At 42.6% G+C, this 20,480-nt stretch overlaps 1 protein-coding gene across 5 annotated transcripts in view; it reads left to right on the forward strand.

Annotated features, from left to right (window-relative positions):
• Positions 1–20,480, forward strand: part of ppfibp1b (PPFIA binding protein 1b) — a 290,693-nt gene that overhangs the window by 118,997 nt on the left and 151,216 nt on the right. For all 5 annotated transcript variants that reach the window (XM_059978579.1, XM_059978581.1, XM_059978578.1 and 2 more), the window contains 2 exons: positions 10,210–10,296; positions 16,094–16,207. In XM_059978579.1, coding sequence (XP_059834562.1) covers positions 10,210–10,296; positions 16,094–16,207 — 201 coding nt within the window. The remainder of the gene's footprint in view (positions 1–10,209; positions 10,297–16,093; positions 16,208–20,480) is intronic.

The following is a 20,480-nucleotide window of genomic DNA, read 5'->3' on the forward strand; positions in this document are numbered from 1 at the left end:
GAAACTGAGTTACAGAGGAAGGTTGAATAGGTTAAGACTTTATTCCCTGGAGCGTAGTGGTATATAAAATTATGGGTATAGATAGAGTGAATGCAAGCAGGCTTTTTCCACTGAGGCTAGGGTAGAAAAAACCAGAGGACATGGGTTAAGTGTGAAGGGGGAAAAGTTTAAAGGGAACATTAAGGGGTGGACTTCTTCACACTGAGAGTGGTGGGAGTGTGGGATGAGCTGCCAGATGAAGTAGTAAATGCAGGCTCACTTTTAACATACAAGAAAAACTTGGACAGGTACATGGATGAGAGGTGTATGGAGGGATATGGCCCAGGTGCAGGTCAGTGGGACTAGGCAGAAAAATGGTTCGGCCAGCCAAGAAGGGCCAAAAGGCCTGTTTCTGTGCTGTAATGTTCTATGGAAGTTCCCTGATCAGTGCCATGGGATTTATTCAGTTCTCCTGGCACCTCCACACAGCAAGAACCTCCCCTCTGTAGTAATATGACACATTCCTGAGAGAAAGTATCTTTCTCACTGAGCTGGGGTGGAGGGCTGTGCATGGATATCTCGAAATTATGTTAAATGTAATTTCACTTTGCTTTTAATGAACCTGACACATCTGTGGAAAGTGATGTAGTTGGGTCTTAAGTGCCTTTGTAAGAAGTGAGAAACAGAGAAGTCGGTTTTAACTTTTAGCAAGGATTGGGAATGGACCTATAGTATAAGGGAAGTCTACTGTAGATAGGATGAGATTAGCACTGTGGTGGTAAGCTGCCACTGATTGCACTTGGTTAGTAAATTAGCCAAAGGACCATAAGACATTTCAGTAGAATTGGGCCAATTGGCCTAATTCTGCTCTTGTATTGAAGAATGTTCCATTATGCAGAAGCCATTGGGTTGGAAGGTGAGAACCCTGTCCATTTTGTACCTAAGGATTGAGGGTAGTGATGTGAATAATAGAGGAAAGTTGACCATCACCACCCTCCTCTGTCTGGCAAAACTGGTCCTCACCCTCAGTAATCTTTTCCTTTGGCCCATCGTGCTTTCTCCAGAGTCGAGGGGTACTATGGGCATCCACAAGAGCCTCATCTATGTCTGTTTTATTGGCTATGTATAACAGTCCCAAGCCTTACCTGGTAATAATCTGTAACTCTTCCTCCACTACACTGATGACTGCATTGGTGCTGCTTCATGCACCCATGCTGAGCTAGTCAATTTCATAAACTTTGCCTCCAACTTTGACCTTGCCCTTAGATTCACTTAGTCCATTTCTGACATCTCCCTCCCTTTTCTCAATCTGTGTCTGCATCTCTGGAGACAAACTGTTGACCAACATCTTTTATAAACCAACTAATTCTCATGACTATCTTGACTATACCTCTTCCCACAATGTTTTTTTTTAAAAAAAGCTATTCTCTTTTCTCACCTTCTTTCATCTCTGACACGTCTGTTCGCAAGATGAGGCTTTCCTTTCCAGGTGATGTCCTCTTTCAAAGAATGGGGTTTCCTTTCCTCCATCATTGATGCTGCTCTCAACTGCATCTGTTCCATTTCCATCCACATCTTCCTGCTGCCTGAACAGTGGTAAGAGTTGCTCGCGTCCTTGCCTACAATCCCACAAGCCTCCACATCCAACACATCCTTCTCCCAACATTTGCCATCTCCAAAGGGATCCTACCACCAAACACATCTTCACTATGCCCCAGCTCCCTCCATAATTTTCTTGTCCACTTGTCCCTCCCCACTAATCTCCTTCCTTGTATTTGTAACTGCACCCTACCCTTCACCAACTTCCTCCCCTCCTTTCAGGACCCCAAACAGTCCTTTCAGGTGAGGTAACAGTTAACTTGTGATGTACTGGTGCCGTCTGTTTTGTCTGGTGTTCCTAATGTGACCTCTAAATCAGTGAGACCTGTTGTAAACTCTGAAGCTACTCTGATGGAGCATCTCTGCTCCATCCACCAAAAGTGAAACTTTCCAGAGACCAAACATCTTAATTCTGATTCCCATTCCGAAATATCATTCCATGGCGTCTCTTGGGCCAGCCTCGTATTCCATCTGTGTAGCCTTCAACTTGATGCCATGAATATTCATTTGTCTTTCCCATTTAAAAATAATTGTCCCTCCACTTTTCTCCCTCCACTTTTCTCCTTCTATTCCCCACTCAGGTCTCTTGCATCTTCTCACCTGCCTACCACTTCTCCCTGGGTCCACACTCCTCTCCAATCAGATTCCTTGATCTCCAGCCCTTTACCTTTCCCACCCTACTGGTTGCACCTGTCACCTTTCTAGCTCTAGTCAAGTCAGGTTTATTGTCATTTAACTATCTACATGTATATAACCATATAATGTTGTATGGTTGCAAAGCACATTACACGTGACAACTTATGAAGGTAAGGATAAGATACAGATGAACCGCTCATAAGTAACAAACTAAACTGCATAAATTAAATATTGTAAGTTACGAAGCAGATTAAGACCATAAGATATAGGAGCAGAAGTAGGCCATTCCCGCTTTCTCCCCAAATATTTTGATGTCCTGGCTAATCAAGAACCTGTCTATCTCTGTCTTAAATGCACCCAATGACTTGGCCTCCACAGCTGCTTGTGGTAACAAATTCCACAGATTTACCACCCTCTGACTGAAGTAACTTCTCCACATCTGTTCTGAATGGATGTCCTTCAATCCTGAAGTTGGGTCCTCTTGTCCTAAAACACCCCCCCCCCCCCCCCACCATGGGAAATAACTTTGCTGTATCTAATCTGTTCAGGCATTTCAACATTCAGAATGTTTCTATGAGATCCCCCCTCATTCTCCTGAAATCCAGGGAATACAGCCCAAGAGCTGCCAGGCATTCCTCATACAGTAATCTTTTCATTACTGGAATCATTCTCGTGAATCTTCTCTGAACCCTCCCCAATGTCAGTATATCCTTTCTAAAATAAGGAGCCCAGAACTGCACACAATACTCACAAGTGTGGTCTCATGAGTGCCTTATAGAGCCTCAACATCACATCCTTGCTCTTGTATTCTATACCTCTAGAAATGAATGCCAACGTTGCATTTGCCTTCTTCACCACCAGCTCAACCTGGAGATTAACCTTTAGGGTATCCTGCAGAAGGACTCCCAAGTCCCTTTGCATCTCCGCATTTTGAATTCTCTCCCAATCTAAATAATAGTCTGCCCGTTTATTTCTTCCACCAAAGTGCATGACCTGCTAAACCATGCTGGCTTTAGCCTATCTTGTCAGGTGCCTCCGGTACTCCGTAATATCATCCCTAACAATCAAGTCTAACAACTTACCAACCACTGATGTCAGGATAACAGGTCTTTAGTTTCCTTTCTGCTGCCTCCCACCCTTTTTAAATAGCAGAGTGACATTTGCAATTTTCCAATCATCCAGTACAATGCCAGAATGTATCGATTCTTGAAAGCCCATTTTTAATGCCTCTGCAATCTCTCCAGCTACTTCCTTCAGAACCCGAAGGTGCATTCTATCAGGTCCAGGAGATTTATCCACCCACAGAGCATTAAGCTTCTTGAGCACTTTCTCATTTGCAATTTGCACTGTACATACTTCACTTCCCTGACACTCTTGAATGTCCGATATACTGTAAATGTCTTCTACTGTGAAGTCTGATGCAAAATACACATTCAGTTCCTCTGCCATCTCTGCGTTTCTCATTACAATATCTCCAGTATAACTTTCTATTGGTCCTATATCTACCCTCAACTCTTTTACCCCTTATATACTGAAAAAAAGCTTTTAGTATCTTCTTTGATATTAGTCACCAGCTTCCTTTCATAATTCATCTTTTCCTTCCTAATGACTTTCTTAGTTGCCTTCTGTAAGTTTTTATCAGCTTCCCAATCCTCTGCCTTCCCACTAGCTTTGGCTTCCTTGTATGCCCTGTTATTTTGGTTCCAGCCATTGCTGCTCTGCTGTCCTTCCTGTTATTGTCTCTTTCCAGTCAACCTTGGCCAGTTCCCCTCTCATACCTTTGTAACTTCCTTTATTCCACTGAAATACTGACACATTGGAATTTAGTTTCTCCTTCTCAGATTTCAAAGTGAACTCCCATATTGTGATCATATGGGACCCTAAGGGTTCCTTAACCTTAAGCTCTCTATCACCTCCGGATCATTGCACAACACCCAATCCAGCACAGCTGATCCCATCGCGGGCTCAACAATAAGCTGTTCTAAAAAGCCATCCCTTGGACATTTTATAAATTCTCTTTCTTGAGGTCCAGTACTGGCCTGGGTTTCCCAATCCACTTTCATGTTAAAATCCTTAACGATTATCATGACTTTGCCCTTTTGACACGCCTTTTCTAACTCCGGCTGTAATATGTAATCTGCATCTTGGCTGCTATTTGGAAGCCTGTATACGACTGCCATTAGGGTCCTTTTATCCTTGCCATTTCTTAACTCAACCCATAGATACTCTACACCTTCCGATCCTATGTCATCTCTTTCTCATACTTGCCAATCTGTAGCTGAATTTCAAGATCATCTATTTTATTCCTTATGCTGAGTGCATTCAATTATAAAACTTTCAGTGCAGTATTTGTTGCTTTCTGCTTTAACTGCACCACTCCTCTATTGCCCTGTAAGTCATCCCACTGGCTGTGATTATGCCTCATCTCCTGCTTGTCCTTTCAGTCATCTCTGTTGCACTCTATCTTTGATTTATTTGTTTTCCTCCTCCTCAGCCCAGTCACTCCCATTCCCAAATTAGTTTAAACCCTCCCTAACAGCTCTATTAAACCTGCCTGCTAGGATATTGGACCCCTTTGGGTTCAGGTGTAACCCATCCCTTTTTCTTAACAGGTCATACGTCCCCCAGAAGAGGCCCCAAAGATCTAGGAATCTGAAGCCCTGCCCCCTACACCAGTCTCTCAGCCATGAATTAATATGCCTGATCATGCTATTCTTGTGCTCGTTAGCATGTGACACAGGCAGCAATCCTGAGATTACCACCCTGGAGGTCCTGCTTTTCAGCTTCCTGCCCAACTCCCTGAATTCTCTCTTCAGGACCTCCTCCCTTTTTCTACGCATGTCATTGGTACCAATGTGTACCAAGACTTCTGGCTGTTCATCCTCTGCCTTCAAAATACTCTGCACCTGATCCGAGACATCCTGTACCCTGGCACCTAGGAGGCAACACACCATGTGGGTATCTCTATCAGGCTGACAGAACCTCCTGTCTTTTCCCCTCGCTGTAGAATCCCCTATGACTACTGCATTCCTCATCAAATTCTCTCCCTTCTGCACCACGGAACCAGGCTCAGTACCAGAGACCCGATCACCATGATCATCCTCTGTCAGGTCTCCTCTCTCAACAGCATCCAAAACAAGAGAACAATTACTGAAGGGGGCGGCCACAGGGGTGCTCTCTATTCTCTGAGCTCTTCCCATCCCTTCCCTGACAGCGACCCACTTGTCTAACTCTGCAGCCTCGGGGTGACTAACTCCTTGTAGTTCCCATCTATCTCCGGCTCACTTTCCCTTATAACTTGAGGTGACACTTCGAATACGATGTGGCAGAGGGCTGAGAAGTCCTGGGGGAGGAAACGGTTTCCCCATTCCTGACCGTTCTTGATTTTATGCATTGGCGTCTCCTGCCTGATGGTAGAAAGTCAAAGAGAATGCTGGATAGATTGGTGGGATCCTTACTAATACTAAGGGTCCTGTATACATAGCACTTCTGATAAATGACTCCGATGGATGGTAGGAAGACTCCAATGACCCCCTCAGCTGTTCTCACAGACCTTTGCAGGGACTATTGGCCCGATGATCGACTGTTTCCATACCAAATGGAGATGAAACTTGTCAAGACACTTTTACTGGAAAAACACAGTTAAAATGGGGTGGGGTGGGGGGGGGGGGGTTTGTCTCAATCTTAGGCAGTGGAGGCACTGCTGTGCTGCCTTGTTCAGGGAGGTGATGTTAAAGGACCAGGTAATCTGTGATATGAGTCCCAGGACTTGATTCTCTCTACGGAGGAGCCATGTATTCATAGAGGGGTTGCTAGCTTCCTTCCCCTGTCCCAACCTTTTTATTCTGGCATTTCCCCCCTTCGTCTCTAGTCCTGAAGAAGCTTCTCTGCCTGAAACATCAACTGTTTGGTCATTTCAATAGAAGCTGCCTGACCTGCTGAGTTCCTCCAGCATTTTGTGTGAATTGCTTTGGACTTCCAGCATCTGCAATATCTCTTGTATTTAAAAGTTGACTAAGATGGCCAGGCAGTGCCATCTTGTGGTGACTGCAGACCTACCAACCAATCCAAATAATTTATTTTCATACGTACAAGCTGAAGTCTTGTTACTAGTGTCATGTTTTAAAATAGGAGTGGTGTTGACTCTGAGCTGAACTTGTGTTCTAATTATCCTGAAGTTTAAGGGAGTTGAGTTGTGTTGATGCATTTCTCGGATGTTTGGGTGCTTCAGATGTGTACAATTTGTGGGAGCTTAATGTGGAATTGGATAAATAATCTATTTAAATATTTGTGTACTAGGATATTAAGGAGAGGGGAAGAAGAAATCTCCAAACAATTAAAAAATACTCAAGGTAGTGAAGTAAGGAAATTAAAACATAGCCTTGAATGATTCAGCAGCTGTGCTGTTAGAGCTTTGACATTGTAACCAGTTAAAATTCAGATTAATAGATGAGTGCCTGCAAGATCAAGGAGATGCCAAGGTACAAATGGCATACAATCCTGCTACTGTCTATAAGGAGTTTGCACCTTCTTCCATGACCATCTGGGTTTCCTTTGGGTTCTCCGGTTTCCTCTCCCATTCTAAGGTTAGTAAGTTTTGACCATATTAAGTCGGCACCAGTGGTGTGGCAACACTTGCAGGTTGCCCCCAGCACACCCTCATTCTGTAAAGATCAATAAACCAGTTGTTTGAAATCAAATAACCTTGCCTGGTGAGCTGGTGTGGATGCAATGTAGCCTCCTCCCTGATGGGAGTGGGACAAACGGTCTTTGAGCAGGGTGGGTGTGATCCTTCTTGATGTTACTGTTCTTATTCCGGCTCCTTTCTATATGCGTCCTTGATGGTGGGTAGGCCGATGCCAGAGGTGCATCAGGCAGTTTTGAATACCCATTATAAAGTATGGATGATCTTCTATCCTTAACAAAGCCATGCTTGTCTCTGCCTTTCCAAATTGTCATTAATCCTGCTCTTCAGATTTTTTTTGCAATAACTTTCCTACTATTGATGTTAGCTTCACAGGTCTATATATGCGACATATTTCCATGCTGCCTTTCTTGGGAAAAAAAGACCACATTTGCTGCCTTCTGCTTGTGTCCAGTGAAACATTAAAACTATCAGTCAGGGTTCCTACAATCTCTCACCTTCTCCCCCGTAGCACCCTGTGATAAGGGTGAAGACTTGCTCACTCTTAAGCTTACTAAGGTGCCAAATACCTCTTTATTTAGGGAGACATGCATTCAAATTTAACCTATCACATCACTGAATTCTTCAGCTACAAGCTCTGATTCCTTTGTAAATGCAAATAAATAGCAGCAATTAGAACCTCACTAATACCTTCTGACTGCATGCACCACTTGTTACCTTGAATGGACCCTCCTGTTCCCCAAGTATTCTTTTGCTCTTGAGGTATAGTGGATGATACCAGGAGCACGCAATACACAGAATGAGGTAAAAGAACTTGCAGCACAGTTGCTGAATGGCAGCTACGATGTTGTAGGCACCACTGAATCATAGCTGAAAAGTTACAGCTGGAAGCTTGATGTCCAAGGACACACACTGTATCAAAAGTATAGGCAGAAAGGTGGAGGGGGCGGCGTTGCTCTGTTGGTTTAAAAAATGAAATCAAACCAATACAAAGAGCTGAAATTGAGTCGGAAAGAGTTGAATCATTGTGGATAAAGCTAAGGATCTACAAGGGTAAAAAGACCCTGAGGGGAGTTGTATATAAACCCCCATACAGTATTCAGGATGTGGTTACAAATTGCAATGGGAGATAGAAAATGCATGCCAAAAGGGCAATGTTACAATAGTCATGGGGGATTTCAGTATGCAGGTAGATTGGGGAAATCAGGTTGGTGTTGGATTCCAGGAGGGGAATTTCTAGAGTGCCTACAAAATGGATTTTTTAGAGCAGCTTATAGTTGAGCCCACTAGAGTATCAGTTATGAATCAGAATTGATTAGAGATCTTAAGGTACAAGAACCCCTGGGGCCAAGTGATCATAATATGATCAAATTCACCCAGAAGTTTGAGAAGGAGAAGCTAAAGTCAGATGTATTAGATGGAGTAAAGGGAATTACAATGGCATGAGAGAGAAGTTTGCCAGAATTGATTGGAAAGAACACTGGCAGGGATGACGGCAGAGCAGTAATGGCTGGAATTTCGGGAAGCAATTCTGAAGGCACAGGAGATATATATATATATATATATATATACATCCTAAAGAGAAAGAAGTATTCTAAAGGAAAAATGACACAACTGTGGCTAACAGGAGAAGTTAAAGCCAACGTAAAAGCCAAAGAGAGGGCATATAATACAGCAAAAATTAGTGGGCAGTTAGAGGATTGGGAAGCTTTTCAAATCCAACAGAAGGCAATTAAAAAGTTGTTTGTTCAATATTTTATTTAAATACATAATTTGTTATTCAGTTTGTCTTTTTATACCTTTCCAACTATTTCTATGAGACTTCGGCGAATTAGGCCAAAATGTACTGGTCCTGAATGTGTTCCCAATTCACTGGATTGCACAGAACCTAAAATGGCTTCACATTCATGTTAATTCTGTCCATTGGGATGCCTTTTTCTCTTTTACATCTATATCTGTCTCGTCTGAGAAGTCCATACACTGGGATAGTGAGTTGCCATCCTACTTTTCAGTGGTGGCAACAATATAGTAGTCCCTTGTGTTAATGAAAGCTTTAAATTCATCTACCTTGCATTAAAATAGATGTATTTTAGTTTTGTGTAACACGGTGCTGGAGAAACAGGTCAGGGGGATCAGCCTGACTCGCCCTCTGCATCTGCTCCATATAAGGCAGGGAAGTCTGTATTGGTACAGGGGGTAGGGGAAGGCATTAATTTGAAAGTGATGGGGGAACGCCAGAGGTCAAGTTTTACCACAGAGTGATGGATATGTGAAATGCAGTACCAGATAGGCACATGTATGATAGAAAACTGGAGGGGTATGTAAGAGGCAAGGGTTAGATTGATCATAGACTAGGTTAAAAGGTCAGGACAATAATGAAGGTTGAAGAGCCTCTTCTGTACCGCCTGCTCGATCTAGTGTGATGGACACTAAATGCAGGTTTGGACAAAATGCTTATTCTTTTGTGAATCTGCTTTGTGGCATTCTGCCCAGAGAGAATCTAATTCTGAATTGTTATGCTATGTGGAGTATTGAGATCCATATCAAATGATCTCCCAATTGCATACTTTGAGCTTGTGTATAATAGCATGCTTGTGTGTGCTGTCTTAGTGGAGGAGAACTCTCGTTCTTGGTGAAAAGATATTAAAAAAAATCAAGATTAGCTCTATTTGTCATGTATACATTGAAACATACAATGAAATGCATTCTTTGTGTCAAATACCCTGCAGTTCAAGGATGTGCTGGGAGCAGCCTGAAAGTGTTGTCACACTTCTGGTGCCAACCTAGCATGACCACAATTTGCTTGCCCTAATTCATACGTCTTTGGAATGTGGGAGGAAACCAGAGAACCTGGAGGAAACCCAAACGGTCAGAGTGAGAACGTTAAAACTCCTTACAGACAGTGGCAGGAATTGAACCCCAATTGCTGACACTGTAAAGCGTTACTCTAGCTGTCCTTCCTAGCTGCAATAAGCATCACCCAGAGAGAAATCCTAGTCACTTTCTGGGTTTTATCAGTATTTTTCAACATTTTGAAAATTATTCATCTTCAGATTATTAATCTTTTTCTGTTTAGACACTATTGTTTGTTTGACTAGGTTAGTACCACCTGCTCCCCTCTCCTCCCCCAACCCATCCCAACCATTCTTTCTGTTTATCACTTGAAATTGTCTCAACCTCTGTTAGCCACTTCTCAAAAAGGACAATAAAGTCGCAGTTGCAGCTTAATGCTTTCTCCTACTGTTTAAGCATTCTCTTCCCAGCAAAGAAGTGACTATAGAGTGTGATAAATCTGATGTATTACAACTGAAAGGAGTTAAATTTACTTCTCTAATCTTGGTTTTTAACAGACAAATGGCCACATCTCTGTCTCTGGCGATGCATACCAAGATAGGCTAGCACGCCTGGAAGGTGATAAGGAATCACTGGTTTTGCAAGTAAGTAAAAAATTACGTAATTTGATAACTATTGTTGGCAAGGTGATATATTTACACAATTTATTTTATTCTGCAGGTCAATTTAATCAGGCAGTGACAGTTTGATACATTTTATTAGGTCTTGGTACAAAACCAATGGAATTTAAAAACTGCCACCATCAAAGATAAATAGTTAACTTACATTAATATATCCTGCACGTAAGTTTAAACTCGGTGCAATGTATGTATGTGTATGTTTGATGTGCTCTATGTGTGTGTGTGTGTGTGTGTGTGTGTGTCTATGTCTATGTATTGAATCACACATTCTGGTTGGATCAAATCCTAACACCGGATTTCTCGATCGTCTCTCCATCTCCCACTGAGAAAGGACCTCGACCCCTTTAGAATCCATCACAAAACCTCTCCACCCAGCTTTCTCTAGAACCTTCTCCCAATTCCATCAACCTGATGGCTGACCCAACATTCCTAAGCTGAACACCAAAGCCCCTCATCTTTAATGGTAACCCAAGCACTACCAGCAGGATGCATTGCTTCTACAGAAAACTATTAAGTGAAATGTCCTACGGTATTAGCTGTAAAAGCCTAACCAGGCTGTTACAGAGAAATCGTACATAGCACATGGAACAAAGTATTACCATAAATAAGATTTTTTTTAAAAAATTCAAAATGCATGTAGTGTGCAGCACGAATAAACAGCTGCTGTTCTGATGTTCAAACACCGATGGTGGTAGGGTATTCATTAGTCTCACAGCCTGAGCGAAGAAGTTTTCTGGCAGTCCTAGTCCTGAAGCTCCTGTACCAGCTTATTGACAGTAATGGGTCAAAGAGATTGTGGGATGGGAGGTAGGGGTCCTCAACAATGCTTCAAGCCCTTTGTCTATGCTCCAGGCAAATGTCATCAATGGGTGGAGAAAGACCCCGATGATCATCTCAGCAGTTCATACTCTCCTGTTTAGGGTCCTGCAATCTGATGCCTTGCAGCTTCTGTACCACACAGGACACTCTCAATGGTGCCCCTGTAGAAAATTGTTGGAATGGGGGTGGGGAGCCTTGCACGCCTCAATCTCCTTAAAGTGTAAATGTTGCTGTGCCTTGACTAATGCAGTGGTGTTATGGGTCCAGATTTGATTGTCTGTTATCTGCACGTCAAGGAACTTTGTCGTCTCAAGCTTGTGATGTCTATAATATGAAAATTAAGCATTTCTCTTGCTGCTGATCTGAGTGTTTCCAGCAGTTTCTATACTTGTATCTGAAACTAATCCCACTTTATAGCACATTCCACCAGACTTGAGGGGAGTTTCTATCACTGTTGACAGGCTTTTTGATGGAGTTCTCATATGTTGAAGAACTGTTGAGAGCTTGCCTCCCTCACTGAATTTTTGCTGTCCCTGCTATATTTTATTTCTGTTTTCTTTTGACTACCTTGATATACACAAATTTGGCATGATCTGTCTGGGTGGTACGCAAACAAGCTTTTCATTGTATCTCAGCATACATGACAATAATAAAGAAATGTAAATCAATTGCCTTCAAAGTTGCATAGAACAGTACAGGATCGGACTTTTCTGCCCACAATGTTGGCTGATCCAATTAAATTAGTAATCAAATGGCAACCTAACTAATCCCCTTTGAGTGCACAATGCACAAACTCCTTCCATTTTTCTCACATTCATGTGCCTATCCAATGTCTCTTAAAAGTCTCTGATGAATCTGCCTCTACCACCAACCCACACAATGTATTCAAGGCACCCACCACACTGTTTACCCCCAAGAAAAAACAACTTGCCCCATATGTCTCTTTTAGAAATTACCCACTCTTTTGCTTGCTCTCTAAGATCAGAGGTTATGATACTGCTAAGTACTTATAAAACATGATGAGAATTTGATTCTTCCACCACACTGTGAAGTTGTTTACATTAACTCTTAATACCAAAAGGTGCCTGAAAAAGGCCAGCAGTGTGAAACATCTCTCACACCCTGCTCACGGATAGCTTGTCCCACTCCCATCAGGGAGGACAATGCAACATCCAAGCCAGGACCACCAGACTCAAAAGTAGTTACTTTCCCCAAGTGGTAACATCTCCAGGCATCTCCAGGCAGGTAACATCCCACCCCTCCACACCCCCAGGCACCACTAGCCCTAACATTTCCTGTCGGTCACCTTGCGTACAGATGATCCTGTACCTAGTGCCCTATGACATACAATCTATGATTCAAGTTATCTTGTATATTTGTTGCTTTTTAAAATTATTATTGTGTTCCTTATTGTGTTTTTTTGTTTTTGGTGCTGCATCAGAGCCAAGTAACAAATATTTTGTTCTCTTTTTCACTTGCATACTGAAAATGACATTAAACAATCTTGTATCTTAACATGAATAAAGTTTATGTTTATGATAACAAATTGGTGTAAGTTTTTAGACATGCTTTACAAGCAACATTTTATAGCTATAAGACTGTACATAATTTAGTAACCACATGATATGCTGTTTTTTGGACTTCTTAACTGGAAGACCCCAATCTGTCTGAGTTGGCAGCAACATCTCAAGTTACATCACGCTGATCACTGGTGCCCCCCCCCCCCCCCCCCCACCGGGTTGTTTGCTCAGTCTCCTGCTGTTCACGCTGTTGAATCAAGACTAGACTGCCAGATTCACCTCAACAGTATTAAGTGGTTGATGATACTACAGTGGTTGGTCTCATCAGAAATAACGATAAGTTGATACACAAAGAGGAGGTAGAGAATCCAGTCAAGTGGTGCGAGAACAACAACCTGAGTCTCAGTGTGGACGACAGGTCGACCACTATCCATTGCATATCAGTTGCTCTGCTGTGAAGAGCACTGAATTCCTTGGTGTGTACATAATGGACGATCTAACCTGGACTCAACGTCTCCTCCTCTCCTTAGAGTCTGAGGAGTTTGAGTACATCGCTCTTTTCTTGGCCTAGCCCTCCCCATTCTAACGACTTTCTACAGGAGCATCATGGATAGTTCCCTATCTGGCTGCATTATTGTGTGGTACAGAGGCTGCAAAACATTGGACTGCAAGACTCTACAAAGTAGAGTAAAGTCTGCTGAGAGGATCATCAGGGTCTCCTCTCTCCTCCCCATTTGTGACATTTACTAGGAGCATTGTAGACGAAGGGTCTGAAGCATTGCTGAGGATCCCTACCACCTATCCCACAATCTCTGACCCACTGCTGTCAGGAGGGAGATACAGATCTTCAAAACTAGGGCTGCTACACTGGGTAACAGCTTCTTCCCCCAGACTGTGAAACTAATGAATGCTCTGTCATAACTGAGGTCTTGTCACTAGGACAGTGAGCTGTTTAGTGTTTACCTGTGCTACCCTTTTCTACAGGTATTTTGAATTATCTTTTATGTATAGTATAATACTTTGGTTTTTGTGCTGTGTGTCATGTATGTTGTGCGGGTGTACTGTGATCTAGAGAAATGTGATTTTATTCGGTTGTATATACTGTATTTATAGTCAGATGACAATAAAGTTGAACTTATTATTAAGTGAGGCATATCATAGAAACAGAAAATAGGTGCAGGAGTAGGCCATTTGGCCCTTCGAGCCTGCACCACCATTCAGTATGATAACGGCTGATCATCCAACTCAGAACCCTGTACCTGCTTGCTCTCCATACCCCCTGATCCCTTTAGCCACAAGGGCCATATCTAACTTCCTCTTACATATAGCCAATGAACCGGCCTCAACTGTTTCATGTGGCAGAGAATTCCAGAGATTCACCACTCTCTGTGTGAAGAAGTTTTTCCTCATCTTGGTCCTAAAAGGCTTCCCCTTTATCCTTAAACTGTGACTCCTCGTTCTGGACTTCCCCAACATCGGAAACAATCTTCCTGCATCTAGCCTGTCCAATCCCTTTAGAATTTTATACGTTTCAATAAGATCCCCCCTCAATCTTCTAAATTCCAGTGAGTATAAGCCTAGTCAATCCAGTCTTTCTTCATATGAAAGTCCTGCCATCTCAGGAATCAATCTGGTGAACCTTTTCCGTACTCCCTCTATGGCAAGTATGTTTTCCCTCAGATTAGGGGACCAAAACTGCACACAATATTCTAGGTACGGTCTCACCAAGGCCTTGTACAACTGCAGTAGAACCTCCCTGCTCCTGTACTCAAATCCTTTTGCTATGAATGCCAACATACCATTTGCCTTTTTCACCGCCTGCTGTACCTGCATGCCCACCTTCAATGACTGGTGTACAATGACACCCAGGTCTCGTTGCACCTCCCCTTTTCCTAATCGGCCACTGTTCAGATAATAATCTGTTTTCCTGTTCTTGCAACCAAAGTGGATAACTTCACATTTATCCACATTAAATTGCATCTGCCATGAATTTGCCCACTCGCCTAACCTATCCAAGTCACCCTGCATCCTCTTAGCATCCTCCTCACAGCTAACACCGCTGCCCAGCTTTGAATCATCCGCAAACTTGGAGATGCTGCATTTAGTTCCCTCGTCTAAATCATTAATACATATTGTAAACAACTGGGGTCCCAGCACTGAGCCTTGCAGTACCCCAGTAGTCACTGTCTGCCATTCTGAAAAGGTCCCGTTTACTCTCACTCTTTGCTTCCTCTCTGCCAACCAATTCTCTATCCACATCAATACCATACCCCCAATATTGTGTGCTTTAACTTTGCACACTAATCTCCTGTGTGGGACCTTGTCAAAAGCCTTTTGAAAATCTAAATATACCACATCCACTGGCTCTCCCCTATCCACTCTACTAGTTACATCTTCAAAAATTTCTATAAGATTCGTCAGACATGATTTTCCTTTCACAAATCCATGCTGACTTTGTCCGATGATTTCACCTCTTTCCAAATGTGCTGTTAACACATCTTTGCTAACCGACTCTAGCATTTTCCCCACCACCAATGTCAGACTCACTGGTCTATAATTCCTCGGTTTCTCTCTCTCTCTCCTTTTTTTTTAAAAAGTGGGGTTACATTAGCCACCCTCCAATCCTCAGGAACTAATCCAGAATCTAAGGAGTTTTGAAAAATTATCACTAATGCATCCACTATTTCTTGGGCTACTTCCTTAAGCACTCTGGGATGCAGACCATCTGGCCCTGGGGATTTATCTGCCTTTAATCCCTTCAATTTACCTAACACCACTTCCCTACTAACATGTATATCCCTCAGTTCCTCCATCTCACTAGACCCTCAGTCCTCTACTATTTCTGGAAGATTATTTATGTCCTCCTTAGTGAAGACAGAACCAAAGTAGTTATTTAATTGGTCTGCCATGTCTTTGTTCCCTATGATCATGGGATCATGTAAATTGTGTTAGCTGTGGTCAACATAACAGTGAAAGCTTGGCTACAAAACATGTCTCAGCAGCATATAAGCTGCTCTTGGAGTGGGCTTTTCCATAACAATACACAAGCAGGGAAGTACAGAGCACGCCACTTGTATTTGACGGATAGTGATTCTCTGTAGACCTGACAACTAAGTGTTAGTGTAGTCCAACACTATGCAAATTGCTTCATATTCTGTGAATCCTGCAATTAACTCTGGAATAAAAGACTTTCCTTATGGAACCTAATCTGAAAATTAGTTTCCATAACTCAGGGACATGGGCATGATTGAACATGTCAGCATGAACATCAATTTGTTTAATCAGCGAGCAGCTGAGGTTTGGTATTTGAAGTATGTTTCGAGTTTATAGCTGCAGTTTTGAACAGTCATGACTATAGCACCAAACCTCTGTGGAGGTGGTGATCTTTGTGACTCTACCGGAAGTCCTGTTTTCTGTCTCAGGTGAGTGTTCTAACAGACCAGGTGGAGGCTCAGGGAGAGAAGATTCGAGACCTCGAGTGTTGTCTGGATGAAAACCGGGAGAAGTTGAATGCCACAGAGGAGATGTTGCAACAGGTATGTGAAGTAGTTGGGAGAGGAAATTGAACAATTGATGTTTGAAGCGACTTCAGTTAAGCCGCAGCACTTTATCAGGTATTCATGTGTGGGAATTGCAAGTTACTGAGTTGTCAGAGCCTTTGGAATTATTGTGCCTCTGTTAGAATCCTAGTAATTCGTGGCCCCTAATGACTTGCATCTCTGAAGGAGATTTTTAATCTTGTCCTTCCAGGCAGGTGAGGTTATAGGTTTGAAAAACACAATCTATGAAACCAAGGTGAGTTGCTGCAATGCAGTATATAGATGATACAGGCTAAAGCTGCGAGTGATGAGAGAACTAAATAACTAAATGTTCATTGTGGGGGCTGTAAAGTAGTGTGTTTTGTCATGGGCAGTGTTCAACTGCTTGAATGGTATTAAGAGCTGCACTCATCCAGGTAGGCAATTCCACCACACTCCTGGCCTCAATACCTCCTTGTGCAGCTGGATCCTCTATCATTACTTGCAGACCCCAGTCAGTATGGATTGGCAACAACACCTCTTCCATAAACGCCATCAGCACAGATGCACCACAAGGCTGCCTGCTTGGCTTCCTGCTCTATTCATGTTGTATCTGTGGCTGTGGCTAGGTACAGCTCCATCACCATATCCAAGTTTGCTGACAGCACCAGTGATTTTGGCCGAATCAAAATTGGTGACAACTCAGCATATTGGAGAGCGATTGAAAATGTTTTTGAATCTCAAGGTAGTATATGGGGACATATACATACTTTGATATATTTGCTTGATTTTTGACTGTGTTTAAGCCAGTGAAGGAGAGGTTTCCAGCTGCAGGATATCCAACCTCTGATCTGCTCATTGGTTTCTCCAACCCTAATATCTATATGGTGGATATGTTCTTTTTATATTATTAGTGATGTTCTTTGTTGGGCACATAAAAGGTGCACTAAAGAGATGCACCTGGAGGAAATCTGTTCAAAAAGGGAGCTGCAATACATGGGAATGGCCTCTGCTGTGCCACAGAGAACAAGCGGCAGCTGTGAAAGGAGAGACTAAACAACTAAAAGACCGCACCTCAAGCCTCAGCTATCACTTATTCTTGCCCACTCTGCATCAGAATATGCCAATCCCATTTCGGACCATACAGCCTCCTGAGGACCCATCGATTTGCAGCACCTTAGGAAAACATCATACTCTACTCATCTGATTGTACTGTGTGCAAGTACTCCTTGCCACTTGAGCCCAAAGCTGACTCTTGTCCAGCTCCTCCTGCATAGAAAAAATACCGTAATGGGGAACCCATGAGTGAAATGAAACACTAGCATTAGAGCATCCCTCCTTCTGTCCTTTGATGTATTGAGGGAAGGACAGATGAAGTAGCTGAAACTGAAGATGTTTTGGGCCGAAGGGCATTGCCCAGAGGAACTGCAGTAATATCTGTGAACTGAGATTAGCCTACAGTGATCTCCACCAACTTCACTTGTGCAAGGTATTCACTAAGGAGAAGGATATTGAATTGTGTAAGGTAAGGGAAACAAGTAGGGTAGTTATGGAAACTATGATTAAAGATGAGGAAATACTGGCGCTTTTAAAGAATATAAAAGTCTCTGGGTCCTGACAGGATATTCCCTAGGACTTTGAGGGAAGTTAGTGTAGAAATGACAGAGGCTCTGACAGAAATATTTCAAATGTCATTAGAGATGGGGATGGTGCTGGAGGATTGGCATATTTGCTCATGTGGTTCTATTGTTTAAAAAGGGTTCTAAGAGTAAACCTAGCAATAATCAGCCTGTAAGTTTGACATAAGTGGTGGGTAAATTAATGGAAAGTATTTTTAGAGATGGTATATATAATTATCTGGATAGACAGGGTCTGATTAGGAACAGTCAACATAGATTTGTGTGTGGAAGGTCATGTTTAACAAATATTGAATTTTTTGAAGAGGTTACTAGGAAAGTCGACGAAGGTAAAGCAGTGGATCTTGTCTGTATGGACTTCAGTAAGGCCTTTGACAAGGTTCCACATTGAAGGTTAGTTAGGAAGGTTCAATCGTTAGGTATTAATATTGCAGTAGTAAAATGGATTCAAGAGTGGCTGGATGGGAGATGCCAGAGAGTAGTGATGGATAACTGTTTGTCAGGTTGGAGGCCAGTGACTAGTGGTGTGCCTCAGGGATCTGTACTGGGTCCAATGTTGTTTGTCATATACATTAATGATCTGGATGATGGGGTGGTAAATTGGATTAGTAAGTATGCAGATGATACTAAGGTAGTTGGCGTTGTGGATAATGAGGTAGGTTTTCAAAGCTTGCAGAGAGATTTAGGCCAGTTAGAAGAGTGGGCTGAAAGATGACAGATGGAGTTTAATGCTGATAAGTGTGAGGTACTACATTTTGGTAGGACTAATCAAAATAGGACATACATGGTAAATGGTAGGGCATTGAGGAATGCGGTAGAACAGAGTGATCTAGGAATAATGGTGCATAGTTCCCTGAAGGTGGAATCTCATGTGGATAGAGTGGTGAAGAAAGCTTTTGGTATGCTGGCCTTTATAAATCAGAGCATTGAGCATCGGAGTTGGGATGTAATGTTAAAATTGTACAAGGCATTGGTGAGGCCAAATTTGGAGTACAGGCAGTCCCCGGGTTATGTACGAGTTCTGTTCCTGAGTCCGTCTTTAAGTCGGATTTGTACATAAGTCGGAACAAGTACATCCAGTATTATTTAGCTTCAGTTTGTCAAACGTTTATCTTAGCATATAGTATATATTTTATCTTTCTATGCATATAAAACACTTAAGAAACATATGTATTTCAATAATTAAGCCGCTGCGTTGCTTAGTAATAATTGTAGCTTTCATCGGGGCAGGGCGTTTCACATGCTTCATTATTCTCACTTTATCCGTTAAAATTGTTCCGATCGTTGACTGACTGTAGCCTAACGCTTTTCCAGTGACCGATGGCATTTCACCTCTTCCAAACGCTTTATTATTTCCACTTTATTTCCAATCGCGATCGCTTCCCATCAATGGAACAGAAACACTGCGGGCGGCGGGCCCTAAGAACCACCACACTGAGACAGGCTAATTGGGACAAGTGGGGACTGTGCTGGGTTTGGGTATTTGATCCTCCACAATATTCCGTGTGGGTATTTAAACTGGAAGTGGCAGTGTTTTTTTTTACGAGGTTGAGTTGCGAGCTCGACATCAACCCAGCAAGGGAGCGGTCTGTCACTGGATCGAATTCGCTGATCTCACTGTGCCACCAGCCAACCAGAACGGGGGGCGGGGTCAGGGTGAATCTTATTAAGAAAAATTTAAGCCAAATACAAAGTTAAACACTCAACAGTGTCAATGGCAATGACTTAAGATGGCGGATGGCATCGCGATCTGACTTAAAATGGCGGATAGCATTCTCCTTGGTTTGTAAGTACGAGTTGTCCGTAAGTGGGACGTTCGTAACTCGGGTACTACCTGTATTGTGTACAGTTCTGGTCACCGAATTTATAGGAAAGATGTCAACAAAATAGTGAGAGTACAAAGATTTACTAGAATGTTACCTGGGTTTCAGCACAAGTTACAGAGCAAGGTTGAACAAGTTAGGTCTTTATTCTTCGAAGTGTAGAAGGTTGAGGGGGGACTTGATAGAGGTATTTAAAATTATGGGGATAGATAGAGTTGACGGGGATAGGCTTTTTCCATTGAGAGTAGGGGAGATTCAAACAAGGACATGGGGGGGCAAAAGTTTAGGGGTAACACGAGGGGGAACTTCTTTACTCAGAGTGGTAGCTGTGTGGAATGAGCTTCCAGTAGAATTGGTAGAGGCAGGTTTGGTATTGTCATTTAAAGCAAAATTGGATAGGTATATGGACTGGAAAGGAATGGAGGGTTATGGGCTGAGTGCACGTAGGTGGGACTTGGTGAGAGTAAGTGTGCAGCATGGACTAGAAGGGCCGAGATGGCCTGTTTCCTTGATGTAATTGTTATATGGTTATAAGGTATGGGAGCCAATTGAGCAAGTTCCCCAATCCCATTAATTTCAGTTTTAATGAGTAGCTGCAGTGGCTCACTAACAGAGCAGATTATGGAGCATAGAACAGTACAGCACTGGAACAGGCCCTTTTGGCCCAAGTCATTCCAAACCAATTAGTAATCAAATCGCTAACTAACTAATCACTTCTGCCTACACCATGTCCCTATCTTTCCATTTTCCTCACATCCATGTACCTATCTAAATGTCTCTTTAAGTCTCAAATACTTTTGCCTGTACCACCACCCCACGCAATACATTCCA

Source organism: Hypanus sabinus, chromosome 8 (assembly GCF_030144855.1).
Source record: "Hypanus sabinus isolate sHypSab1 chromosome 8, sHypSab1.hap1, whole genome shotgun sequence".
NCBI classification, from domain to species: Eukaryota; Metazoa; Chordata; class Chondrichthyes; order Myliobatiformes; family Dasyatidae; genus Hypanus; species Hypanus sabinus.